The sequence below is a fragment of the Cyanistes caeruleus genome, chromosome 2, assembly GCF_971803275.1.
Source record: "Cyanistes caeruleus chromosome 2, bCyaCae1.hap1.1, whole genome shotgun sequence".
Classification (NCBI taxonomy): Eukaryota; Metazoa; Chordata; class Aves; order Passeriformes; family Paridae; genus Cyanistes; species Cyanistes caeruleus.
Genome location: NC_141702.1, coordinates 56,621,857 through 56,634,898, shown reverse-complemented (window position 1 = coordinate 56,634,898; position 13,042 = coordinate 56,621,857). Strand labels below are relative to the sequence as shown.

Below are 13,042 nucleotides of genomic sequence, written 5' to 3'. Positions count from 1 at the left end.
AATTCACCATGTTAGTGAATTACACTATAAAAATAAGAATAGGATAAAAATGTCACCAAATTAATTAACTGAAGAGTATGAACATCTTACAACAATATACAAATATTATGAAAATATGTAATTTTTATCTCAACCACAGTCTAATAATATAAAAAATATATAAACTTACTTCTTTTTTCGTAAAGGACTGCATTTGCTCTTCTGAATATCATTGCTGTTTTGGTGTTCTCAGTCAGTGTTAAACACTGTTGGTCTTTACTGGTAAATAAGAAGGCCCTGTTGAAATTAAAAGGAGAGAGCAATGTAATAAACAATAGTGATTATATGCTTATTTTCCTGAAAACACTTTCGAGCATTCAGTTGTCATTTTATCAAACACTACAGTTCAGTGATACCGAAGACAGAAATATTTTCAAATTACTGAGTATTGCAGCTCACATTTTCAGTGGTGATTTTCACTTCTAAGTGTTCATACCAAACTTAGGTTGAAATGGAGCTACAAGAACAAATTATAACAAGGGATAGATTTATAACCTGCCAGAGCTTCAAGAGACCATGTTGAAGGGGATATATACACAAGACACCTTGACCTTATTTCAAAACTATTAGCGGTCATTCAAGGAATGAGACATAACACAGCAAGCAGCTGTGTTAGTCCAGGACCTTAAATTATCTGGTGGCAACCCTTCTGAGAGTACACACCTTATAAGTCATAGCCCTTTGTCTTTTCAGCAAGTGCCTAGGCTGTAAATTGCGAAACTGAAGCAGATGGTGTAGCCTTAGGACAGCATCTAAGGAAACCTTCTGACAGGCTAAGTAATTCCTACAGCTGGCTTTTCTGAACCAAAAACAGCAATAGCAGCATGGCATTCAGTGGGTAGATCCATACCAGTTAAGCCAATAAAGCTGTCAGAAATGTTAAATTTCTAAGTAGGGAAGTAACGAAGGAGCATGGCCCAATCCAGCTCTAAGGTGGGATAGCAAGTCTGAAGTATTGATCTGGACAGACTGGTCTGAAGCATTAATGTGAGGATGCTGCAGTGCTGGACAGGTCTTAAGCTGTAACTTACACTTATCTTTCTTTCCTCAAATACTTCCTGCCATATAGCACCTGTTCTTGCTTGATTGTAACAGATCTCACATAATTAATTAAGGAGGCATTAACCTGATGTCATTCCAGTGCCAAGTGATGGCAGGCTTAGACCCTGGGGCAGAAGCAAGGGGATGATACTGTGTCTGAATATGCCTCAAAAGGGAGCATTAATTCCCTATAAACTGTAAATATATAATCTGAATATACACACTTGCCCTCTCTGCCTTCCTCCCTACTCTCCTGAACCATGTGCTACTGCAGCTCTGCCTTCTTTGTGGTTCTCAGAGTGAAGCTGGATCAAAAGGAATTGGTGGTATTTCATTCAGTCAGCAGACCCCTGTCATCCTTCAGGGTTAGACCTTTTTAAAATAAGTTTCATTTTCTCTTTTGAGATAAAACACAAAGCTACAAAACACAATTAAGAAGCTCCAGTGAATCCCTGCCTTGAATAAATGCAGTAAGGAGAACCAAGTGCATGAAACAGCACTGCAGACAATCACTCTGTTGAGTTCAAAAAGGTGTGCTGCAGAAGTGGTAGTTTGGAACAGAAAACCCAAGTGTGGACTGCCTCCCACTGCAGTAATGGACATCTCTCCTCACTGCCCCAGTTTCCTGCTGGAGCTCAATGGGCTGCAAGGCTTTGGCACAGGAGATCCTTAGGCTCAGAGCAACAGACTCCAGTGGGGCAGAAGGCTGAGCAGAGAACAGTGATACAGGCTCATCAACACCTTTCATGTTTTCTAGCCCCTTGAGCCTGGTTAAGGCAAGTGCAGCAAAAGAAGGGCTGAAAGAAGAGTTTAGAGTCATTAAGGTTTAGGTGGCCATCTTCTTCTCAAAGTAAATAGAAGTTACCTAAGTCTAAATTATAGTAAAATTCCAGATAGTGGATTTATCTGCAAGATAGCTGATGAAATGAAAAAAGCAATGCCATTATTGCTGTCCTAAATTTCCAAGAAATTAATTATGACTCCTTGTTGCAGAAGGAGTGCAAGAGTCTTGATAAAACCATGTCAAGTTGTTTTGCAGCATGTCAAGCTGTACATCAAGATATCATAATGTTTTTCAGTAAAAATTCAACATAACTTTCTTAATTTCTCTATCTCTTCAGTCTTCATCTTTAAGTTCCAGGCATTCTGTTTCTACACATTGTTTTTCCAGGAAACCTCAAACCCCCACATAGTCATAAAGGAAACCCCTGAAAGTTCAGACTGCCGATAAAAAGGCATATTGTTCCATCACCTGAAATGAAAGATATATTTGGGAACCAGTGGAACCTACCTGCAAGCAAACTTATCTTCATTTTCACATTTCTCCGCACATTCTTCTTCACTATTTGCTCTATAAACTTGCTTCATTGGGTTGAGCAACCAAGCTCCCTCTGTTCTCACATAGCCATCTAGGATGCTTCCTTGCACTAAAAGAAAAAAGAGAGAAAGGAGTGAAAATGGTAATGATGCTTGGATTTATTTCAAGCTCTCATGTTAAATTCTTTGTTACCTAGTCATGTGACACCACCATGTAATTGCTGGAATAATTGGGTTAATGTTGACAAAATATGGGTAAATCTAAAATGCCTCCCTGGTATGTTAAAAGGCAGCATCACTGAAAACCCAGGGTCAGGTAGGACAGAGAAAAGGCTTGAACAGTGATAACACAAATCCATATATAAAGGAATGGGAGCACAGAAGACAACCCAAGGAGCAAAAAGAAGTGAGATGTTTCAGAAAGAAAATAGTGCCCATGTGTACTTTGGACAACTCAGATAAATGGGATTCAAGAAAGATGTGAAACATTTGTCCATTGCTGTCCATCTAGTCACATGGAATGACTTCAGCTTTATCAATCACCTCCTTTCAAAGGCTCCTACTCTTAAAAGAAAAAAACCACCCTCAGTCACTGGGGTTGTCAGATGTTCAGTTTGTCATTTTTCTAATAACCCCAGTACTGAACTTACTTAATAATCAAGGTAGCAGTTCATTGCAATGAATTAACACAAGACACTAAAATGGTAAATAAAATCACCTAACAACCTCCTGGCTACAGCTGCATGTCAAATATATAGAATACCAAAATGTACAGCTATGTTTAATGGTAAACTCAAAGAGTGCTCAAGAACAGTTCTCCTTGCAAAGGACTTTGGCATTCAGTATTTTCCTGTTATGGCTCTGCAATCGCAGAATTAGTGCATAGCACAGTGACTTTCATGGATTTGCATGAGTCCTGTGATTTTTACAGTTTCTTTATCAGTGGAGCATATGACTCTTCTGATGAACATTTGGCTCCGGGAGGAACCTGTTATGTAGGGTTTCAACCCCAAGCAGACACCCTGGCCCCTGGTCACTGCAGGACATCTCAGTCCTGCTCTGTGTTTTTGTGCCTGGCCTTACGAAATTGCTGAATAAAAGGCAGGCAAGGGATGAACCAGACCATGACTGGAATCTCAGGAATAACAGCTGTGCTGCAGAGAGGAACTTCTTCACTTTCTCTGACCCCTGTCTGTCTCAGCCATGGCCCAATGCCAGCAGGAGGGACAAAAACCTCCTTGTCCCACTCAGACCCACGGCCTGTCAGAGGGAGCTCCCTTGGGTTGTTCAGTGATGTCTTTCCAGCTGAGAAAGGCAACAGCTGCTCCCTTTCCTGAGTAATGCTCTTTGCTGGGAAGCAGGATCATACGTGTCCCACTATTTAATTCCTTCAGCCTGCAATTGGGTATTTTCTTACAGATCATTTTGCATCTACAAGTTGAAGCAGGTAAAACAGGGATAAAAGCCAAATTATGCTTCCTCTCATACAATTGCAAAAGCATAGAACTTACTGCAGGGGGTTTTTTTGTACTTAGGAAAGGGAAGAGCTCATCCCTAAGGGTTGACAGTTACTTTAACAGTATGGAAAAAAAGGATAGCTGCTGGAAAACAAAAGAATAAGTGAAAAAGAGTCCAATGAAATTTCCACTAGCTATTTCAAAACAAAAACATTGAGAAGAAATGAGTTTTGAGACAAAACATTAAACTAGGTTAAGACAATATCACAGGGATGCTGCAATGCTCTCCAAAAGGAAAAGAAAAACAAGTAAAGAATTCCTAGTATTGTACAGCTTCCATGCAAACTTAATTCTGTTCTGTTTTGACATTTTGCATTATCATTATTATGATAACATTTGATTTTAAAAATATTGACAGGGTCATAATTGATTTGGGTCATAAAAATATTTTCCCCTTTTCTTTCATAGTTACATGTCAGGGCATAATATTTAAAAAAAAAAAAAAAAAAGGAAAATATGCAATCTGAATAAAAAATAAGTAAATTTTCATGCTACCATTTTCCCTATATCTATGGTGTTTTACAGTCTCAGAAAGATGTATTACTATCTTATTCAGAAATGTAAATGTTTAATACCATTTGATAAAAGATTTGCAAAACAAAGTATAGTATTTTGGATAAAAACCCAAATTGAATATTTTTCTCCCCCATATAAAATTCTTACTTAATTGTGAATGGTACTTGATTTTACTGAGGCTGTTCTTTTTCAAAAACAAAGCTTAGAAACTAAAATTTAAACTAAGAGAAAAATTCTTAGCATTAAATAACAGATTTTTATTTTTTTTTAATGCTGGGGCATGTCTCTAATATTTCCAGCTAAATTCCAGCTAATTCTATATATTTTCCTAGCTGTTACCACTTCTTATGTTTTAAAACTGCACATGTAAAATGTTTGGTTTTTTTATTGCAGATTTATATATGCATTAGCACACTCATAACTGTATTTTTTACTGCAATCACAACATATTTTGAGGTTATACAGATGCCTGCACGAAGATGTATGGTCATAATCTGACAGTTCATTGGAGTTTAAGGTTTTCAGGACAGAGAATATGCAAACATGCAAAATATGTATATATAAAGAGCACAATTCAGTTCTTGTGTGCTCCAAAATTTTTGTATCACCTTCCACAAAAACATCTTTTCATACCAAAAATATTGCAGAAACTAATGCTGATCAGATTTCGTCTTCCTATCACAAGGAATGAAAAATTCACTGTTAAGAATGTGGTTATGAAAAAGACTGAAACTGCACTGTGTAGAACAAACTTTCCTTTCCTTTGTGATTCTGTTTTGCACAAGCATGAACAAACTTTAAAGCAATCAGAATAAGGATCACAGAAGCTGTCAATAACACAGAAAAAAAATCCCCAAACCTAAGATAAAAGGCTGCTGAAACCAGAGGGAGCCATGCCTTTGTACAAGCCTCTGCCAGGCTGCGTCCCAAGGATGTCCCTGTCTCTGGCCATAGGAAATGTTTCCTGGGAACCATCAGTTGCCCATGCAGACACCAAAGCTGCTTCTTTTCTGGTGTCTCTAATGAACACAACCCTGGAGCAACAACAGCTCTCATTTTACTCAGCAGCAGCTCTTGCTGTCTAGCAAGCCCCAAAGCCATCATCGTCCTGGGAAGGCAAAGGACTCTTACCTGAGATGAGAAAGAAGAGAAAGAGAAAGGCAGCTCTGCTAATCCCCATTTTGGGCCAGCTTGGAGGGTGCTGGAAGTTGTGTGTGTCGGTGCTCAAAGTTTTATTGACTCGCACTGGAGTGAGGCAGCATCAAACAAACAAGGCAGGAGGATTAAGTTAATCATTCTCCCATGCTGCTCCCCCCTTGTCGTGGTGTGGCCGTTCAAACAACCTTGAATTGGATGGATTACCAAATCAGATTCAATCATTTCTACTGGATGCTATTAAATGAAAAGGCACTTTCTTGTTTTGCAGGATATATTTTGTTCTCAAATGGTTAGGTCTTTCTCTACTAGAGAAAAGGCAGGAATAATATTGCTGGAAAGCATGGGAAATCATGTGTCCAGGCAGGATCTGAATTTCTCTTGACATTAGAGTCCCAATAGTAATTTCCACCCTGCCTATCTGTATTGATTTATAAGAGCAACTTCTATTTAATCTCATGGTAAGCACGATTATAAGATTCAGATAATATTATCTCTGTAAAATAGTTTAACTTTACTTCTTTATTAAAGAATTTCTTTTCTGCTGTCTCCTTGACCCAGAGTTTTCTTTATTTTTTTTCTTTATTTTTTTCTTCTATTTGGGAGTAGGACTTAATTTTAATTTCATTTAAACTTTAGATTTAAGAGGTAAACTATAAACCTTAAATTATGTTTAAGAATCATAGGTAGCAATTTAGTGCTCTTCCTTACCAGACATTTCACCTCACACTGCATATGCACAAACTCATCTAGTGAGGGTGTCAGACTTTGTTCATCTGTGTGCTATCCTGATTTCAACATCAGCTCACTTTGCATTTCCCAAGCAGCCTTTACCTTGGAAAAGTTAACTCTCTGGTGTTGCTTCCAAACGATTTATTGAATCAACTGTGCTAGTGACTCACCAGAGGCAGGAGCAGGATGAATACTGGATGGGGAGAACAGACTTGAATGGACATTGCTGGATCATGCAATTCAAGTTTCTGCAACTGAAGGCCAAAAGTTTACAGAATCATGACTTGCTTCTAAAAACTAATGAGGCTGTCCAATTCTACGTCATTCTCCCTGCATTAAGGAGAAGTTACACTGTACTGAGGGCTTGGGATAAAGCTAGGTGTGCAGGAGTAAATATGTGAGAGAGGCATTCTAACATGAGAACAAGATTAGTTTATATTTTATTGATTATTAAATCAATAAAAAAAATTAAAGTGAAAAATTTAAAGCTGATCCTGCTTGTGGTTCTGTGCTATTTTTCTCCTGTTTTCTGTGCTTGAATCTGTTTTAATGCAACTTGTGGACAACAACAAAGCATGGGATATCTGCAGAGGCTTGGGATATCACTGATGTTTATCCAGAGAAACAAAGCAGATGGGCCAAGGAGAGGAGCCAATTGGAGCTGGACTCAGCTCAGGGAAACATTTGAAGGGTGACAGGGAGAATGGGTTTGATATAACGCAATAATATGTGGGATCAGGCTTATCAGGTTTTAGGAACAGTTACTCATTGGGAAAGGAGGGTAAAACAAAGGAACAGAACACCAAGCAGGTTTTACTAGCAAGCAGGCTTTCGAGAGCTATTCAAGTCTGGTTTGGTTCCACATTTTTAACAATCTTAACCTCATTTTCAATTCTAGCTCCAGATCCTGGTTTCTGTCTCTCCTGCTCTATAGCCCCATACTCCCTGGCTACAAACAACATCTGCTCACCAATCTTTGTGCCTTCTTCCAGTCAGATATTACTAGATAGTGGGTCTTTTCCTTACTCCAATGCAAAATTTGTTTTCTGCTCAGCCCTACCCTCTCCAGCATCTTTGGCACCTTCCCTCTTTTTCTGTATCCCACATTTCCACTCAGGTAGTCACTGGGTTAACTGTTGTGGTGCACATCTGGTGGTAAGAATCTAAGAAATAAAGCTGCATAAATGGGTGAGTGCAGCTGTTTCTGATGCACAGAGAGGTTTGAAAGACTGTGAGTCTTAAGTGAGTTTGTAGAACTCATCGTTAAATCCTATGTGTTAGAGATTTTAATCAGATTTGCTTTTCCTACTGGTTTTCAAAACCAAAGAAGCTAATTCTGGCGGCCAAAGGTTTGTTAACACATGTCCAGGATAGTCTGGGAAAATCTGCATGCATCAGGTAAGCAAACTCTTTTGCAGGCTTTCCTCATGTTAAAGATCCATATATACTCCCTCACAATCTAAACTCCTTCTTTATAGTCTATAGTTGTTGCCACTTTTGGGTTTGGCTCTGGTTCTTCTCCCAGTCTAATTGTCTCAAGTCTGATTAAAATGTACCTACATTGGTGTGAATGCTCTGAAGAAAGAAAAGAAAAGAACACCCATATTGTCATTTCATTCAAAGATGGCAATGCAGATTTGAAGAAATCTTATTAATTTCTGTCTAAATGGATCTGATCCTGAAAAACTGGACTTGAGAATATTGTCAGCATTGTCAACTGTCAAAAACATTCATTCTGTAAGTTTTCCACAAGAAAACAACAAAACAAAGGTGTCTTTCATCTACCACACTGGCACTCCTCACTGTTGTCTTGTGACAAGGATGTGACCTGTCAAGGCATTGTGTTTGAGAGGATCTCTTGTAAACTGTTGATTTATCCTTTTGTGCCTTTCCTTCTTTCCTCTTTTCCCTCACAGATGCACACAGTATCTAAATCTCTCCCCAGTTCTGGTCTTGTGGTGTTTGTTCTCATTTATTTGATCATTGTGAGGCCCACCCATAGGTGGAAGTTTATCAGATCTTATTTCAGAGTCAGGGTACATTAGTTAGCACAATGGTTAAAATATAAACAACAGTAGGAGGCTTTTTAAATAGAAGATGACCCTTGAAATTGGGTGTACTGTAAGTTCAGAAAAATACCCCCAGAAAAGAAATTGCAAAAAATGTCAGAACACAGAGCACAAATTTTAAAAATAAATTTCCTTAAACATAAATTCTCTAAATTTCAGAATCAGAAAATGTCAGAAAACAGACACTTGAGATATCACTTACTTGCTAAGAGGAAAGAACCAAAGGAAAGATTTAGTTATCTTTAAATATCTTCAAAGGAAGGGAAAATTTCAAAAGGCATCTCTAAGGCATTGCACATCCACAAGACTAGGATGAGCATGAAGTAAAGGAGTTCATGCAATTGCTCCAAAGACTAATGCCATGACATAGAGCCATGAGCAGCTGGGAAACAATGAAGGTATTTTTACTTTCTTTTCAAACACCACCAGAAAACATGTAAGAGTAAGATGTATATAGCCCTGATCCACAGAGCCAGAGGGAACTTTGGGCAGCAGCCCCAGATGGATAATGTGGATGGTTTCTAACAGCAGATGCTGCTGAAAGTAAGGTAGGGAGGAGGAGTTCAGGAGGAGGAAAGGTAGCCAAGTTAAAAATAAATTCTGTCCTTGCTCTGCAGATGAAAGAACACAGAGGGCAGAAGATCTGGTAGATGAACTTGTCTCTGAACTTATTTCTGGCCACAGATTCTAATGGAACCAAGGTAAGGAAAATTACAGTAAGGAGATACAGAGAGGATGTTTTTCCAGTAGTGAAAGCCTCCGTCTCTGAATTGTGCATTTGTTCTGGCTGCTGCCAAATGTAAGAAACCAGCAGAACAAAGTCGGACAAATGAGAATCTAGAAATGAGCAAACTGAATGTTACCTTTATAGCAGAAAGAACTAAAGAATTAATTAGTGAGGTTTCTGCACTGCTGAAAAATAATCTGGAAATACAGGGACCATGCAACTGCATTTAACAGAGCTGTGGAGAGCATCAAAGCCATAGAGAATCTGACAGCCAGCACTTAGCACACAGTGTGCTACAAGTCTTTGCACATGAGGGACAACTGCATCATGTTGCTGCTAGAAAAGAGGGTAAAATCATTCTTCATTTCCTAGATAGAGAACATCAGAGAAACCACAGCTAAGCTAAGGAATTGTGGACAGCAGAGGGTTTGTGCAGCTTTGAGTCCTGCTTGAGTATCCCAGCATGTAACATCCAGCACTAGCACTGCTTTGGGAAGCAAGTTCAGCAAAACTGCTGTGGTGATGTGCTGTAGCCTGCTCCATGTTTCTGTCAGGGGGAGCACCTGTCCTGCACCCAAACTTGTCCTTTGAGTTAGTTGTTCTCCTGCTGTACTGCTGTCATGACCCTGCCTAAAGAGTGCTACCCACTCTTTACATATGGGGCTGCAAAACACAGAGAAGCAGCACATAATAGGGCCTGAAATGAAACCCATATGTCTGATTTTCTTTCTAGTTCTGTTCCTCTTGGAAGAGTCTGCAAGAAAGTGAGAATCTTTTTGTATTCAGGCTCCTCAAAGACTGGTGCATGCCAGGTCATTTCTGCACTTCTTTGTGTTTAGGAGGCGAGCAGTTCCTGTCTCTGCTGTTCCAAGTCACAGGACTCAGCTGTTAGCTGTCTTCTGGAGCCCATGCAGAGGGAGGGTGGTTGAACTCTTATCAGCCCTTCCTCTGACACCTCATGGTGCAACTTAACCCTTTGACCACCTCTTCAAAATGTTTAGAGTTACTGGGAAGTCCTTGGATGAGGGTAAGGGCAATTTGGCAGCAGAATGTAGATGAGAAAATGAAGAAAAGAAGCGTAACGATTATTCCACTTCTGGTTAGAAAAGCAGAGGAGAGGCTGTGTGGAGAAATTTTTCATTTTACCAAACAGTTGTCCAAGTGTTTCCAAAGACCCCTGCAAATGCCTGCTATTTGTAAGGTGCTGTTCTGGTCTTTTTCTACACACTTAGGCAGTTGTATATAATGATCAGTGCTGAAGTGTTTTCCTAACTGATGGTTCCAGCTATTGATGAAATCAACTGTCTAGAAATGTCATTGAATTAAGATAAATGTTTATAGTTCCTTACATCTATGACAGCTTCAGAAAAGAGGGACAAGCCACCTCCATTTTCTACACAAAGTGTATATTGAAATTTCCAAGTGCATTTTCTGCTTGTCACTTACATGTAGGTTTATTTCCATGCCCATTCTTGGCTCATTAACTTGCATAAAAGAGGGATGTTCTAAACAGTTTAATCTTATCAAAAGTAAGTCTTAAAAGGATAAGGTAGAAAATGATGTTAATATTCCATTCAGGGTTGTTTGGAATGGGATCAGTTCAAGACATTTGAGTCAGAGAGATTTTAAACAATATGTCAGCAAAGTGAGAATATTACCTTCAGGTTTAGCTTAATATTTTAACAAATTTCATGTGTGTGTGAGCATGCATATGTGTCAGTGCTTGTGTGTGAATACAACCTACTATAACATCTTTTTTTACAAGCAGTTAATAAAAGTGTTTTTGACAGTTCAATAGATGTTGTACAAAGTTCCTCCATTCTTTAATAGTTTTTATGTCCCTATGCAAAAAGATCTTGTCATTATATTCCACAACTTGCATTTGCTGAAGACAACATTGGAAAAATTGCTTGGTTCTCTTTTTCCTGACTCTCATGTAAGCTCCAAAGTTGAAATCAGGAAATTTTGCATGAGAAATCATGCAAAATTTGCTGATAGGCTTTATCATTTGCTCCTATTATATTTTAATTCAAAGTAAATTTCTATAAGATATGCCGTTTACATGTGCCGTGTGTCCCAAAGACTGTATTTTTGGCATAGAAAATGCAGAAATATGAGTCATCACAAACAGTGGGGTGCAAGGGCAATGGAAGTGGGGTAAAAATTTAAACAGATGATGCTGTCAGCAACTGGAATTATCTTAATAACTTTTTCAAAACTTGTTTTTCAAACACTGCAACAACTTTCCTAGTCACAAACTACCCAACAGTCTTCTGACATCTTGTGTAAGATACCTTCTTGAAAAAAAATAATTATTTTCTAGCACACAGAAAGCTTTGGATTGTTGGACTTGTCTACAAGGTTAAGATAGAGGAAAACAAAAAATATCCAGTGGTACTACATTTGAAAACGTGACAGAATAAAGACATACAGATCACCAAAGCAGACCCAGAGAGATGAAATGAGGAGGATGGTACCTGTGTGCCAAGGATGCAGAATCATATCCCATGACAAAGTGCTGCTGTTATCATCAGAATCAGCATCCAAGTTCCTACATATATTTACAATGTATTTACACAGTCCTAGTAGTAATGACACAGTCCTAGTATTCAACTGTAAATATAAAAAAAGATTTATTATTTAGGCACATCAAAGACTGGAAAATGCAGTAAATCTTGCCAGAAGTATCACCTAAATAGGTGCCTGAATTAGGACAGATGACTAACAGTAAATCAAGAATTCCCATGCTGCTAGAGAACAGGAAAACTGTAACTGTTTTCTCAGATGAGAAAATAATGCAAGATACCTGGACTGTATTCTCACAAAAGCCAAAAAAATATCCCAAGTCAAAAAAAGACACATAGAAAAGGCTCAAATAACTGTGGAATCGAGTCAAAGAAGATTCACAGAATATGGCAAAGTGAAGGCATGACAGTCTTTACCTCCTGAGAACATCCTACAGCAAGAACATGGGCTGTTAATGAGTCAGACAGATTTCTGGAAAACAAACCTCATTTCCAAATGTAATGCTTAATAACATGAAAAGTGTTATTCTGAGAAGTCACCCCAAATCTAACCAAAGAGATTTGGTTAGATTTGGTAACTGAGAGTTGCAGTGTCAAAAGTGTCTGAGAAGAGTAGCCTTTTTTAAACTTTAAAATCAAGAGCAGTAGCCTTTGGTTTACATGAAGCAGCAGCAGCATTTCAGTGACAAAGGCAGGGGGTTGTTGGGTTCCCTGGGGAGTACGCTGCACCTCTGTTCTGCTGTGATCTGTGCCTTCCAGGCACACTGTGCAAGGCCTCTGCAGGCAACAGCATCACCTAGGGGGGCAGGTCCCCAGCAGGCACAGTTCAGCATCTGCTAGCAAAAGACAGTATCAAATACCAGAAATTTCCATTACACGGTGCCCACAGGACCTGCAGAATGTCTCACAGGAACCAAAAGGAACAGTAACAATTTTTGGGTCTGGCCAGTTATTAGAGGGAATTGGTGCCAATGTTTTTTTAAAGAACAGCACTATTGGCAGAACTTTCAAAGCCAACAACAGTACGTGGGGGATAGAAAGCAAGTGCCAGATGGCAGCAAGCCTTTTGTGTGCTCTGGGAAATGTGCTCAACAGGTTCTGAAAGTGTCCAAATTTACTGAGCATGAAGCTCAAGAAAAGTCTTTGGGGCTGTAGCACAACAGGACAAGTAGGGAGAGACATACTGAGCATTACACCTGAGCAACGGGGGCTGGTTTTGAGTTCACATTTCAGGTTTTTCTCTGACCTTGTCCCACTGGTTGATTAGTGAGGGAAATGGTAACAGCAGGCTGCAGAAGTGGCTGTAGGCTGAAGCACAGTCCCCAGTAACAGCCTGCTCAAATGATCACATAGGAAAAAGTGGAGGAAAGCCACCACCATTTCCAGCATCCCTGGGTGAGAGTA

The 13,042-nt window shown here is 39.1% G+C and overlaps 1 protein-coding gene across 4 annotated transcripts in view; it reads right to left on the bottom strand.

Moving 5' to 3' along the window:
* The window catches only part of LOC111927697 (plasminogen-like), a 37,728-nt gene that overhangs the window by 17,664 nt on the left and 7,022 nt on the right, over positions 1-13,042 (bottom strand). For 3 of the 4 annotated variants that reach the window (XM_086877172.1, XM_086877175.1, XM_086877173.1), the window contains 2 exons: positions 2,372-2,507; positions 170-276 (listed from right to left, as the gene is read on the bottom strand). In XM_086877172.1, coding sequence (XP_086733298.1) covers positions 170-276; positions 2,372-2,507 — 243 coding nt within the window. Of the gene's footprint in view, positions 1-169; positions 277-2,371; positions 2,508-5,561; positions 5,774-13,042 lie in introns of those variants that run through there. The other variant, XM_086877174.1, reaches the window with a different exon arrangement.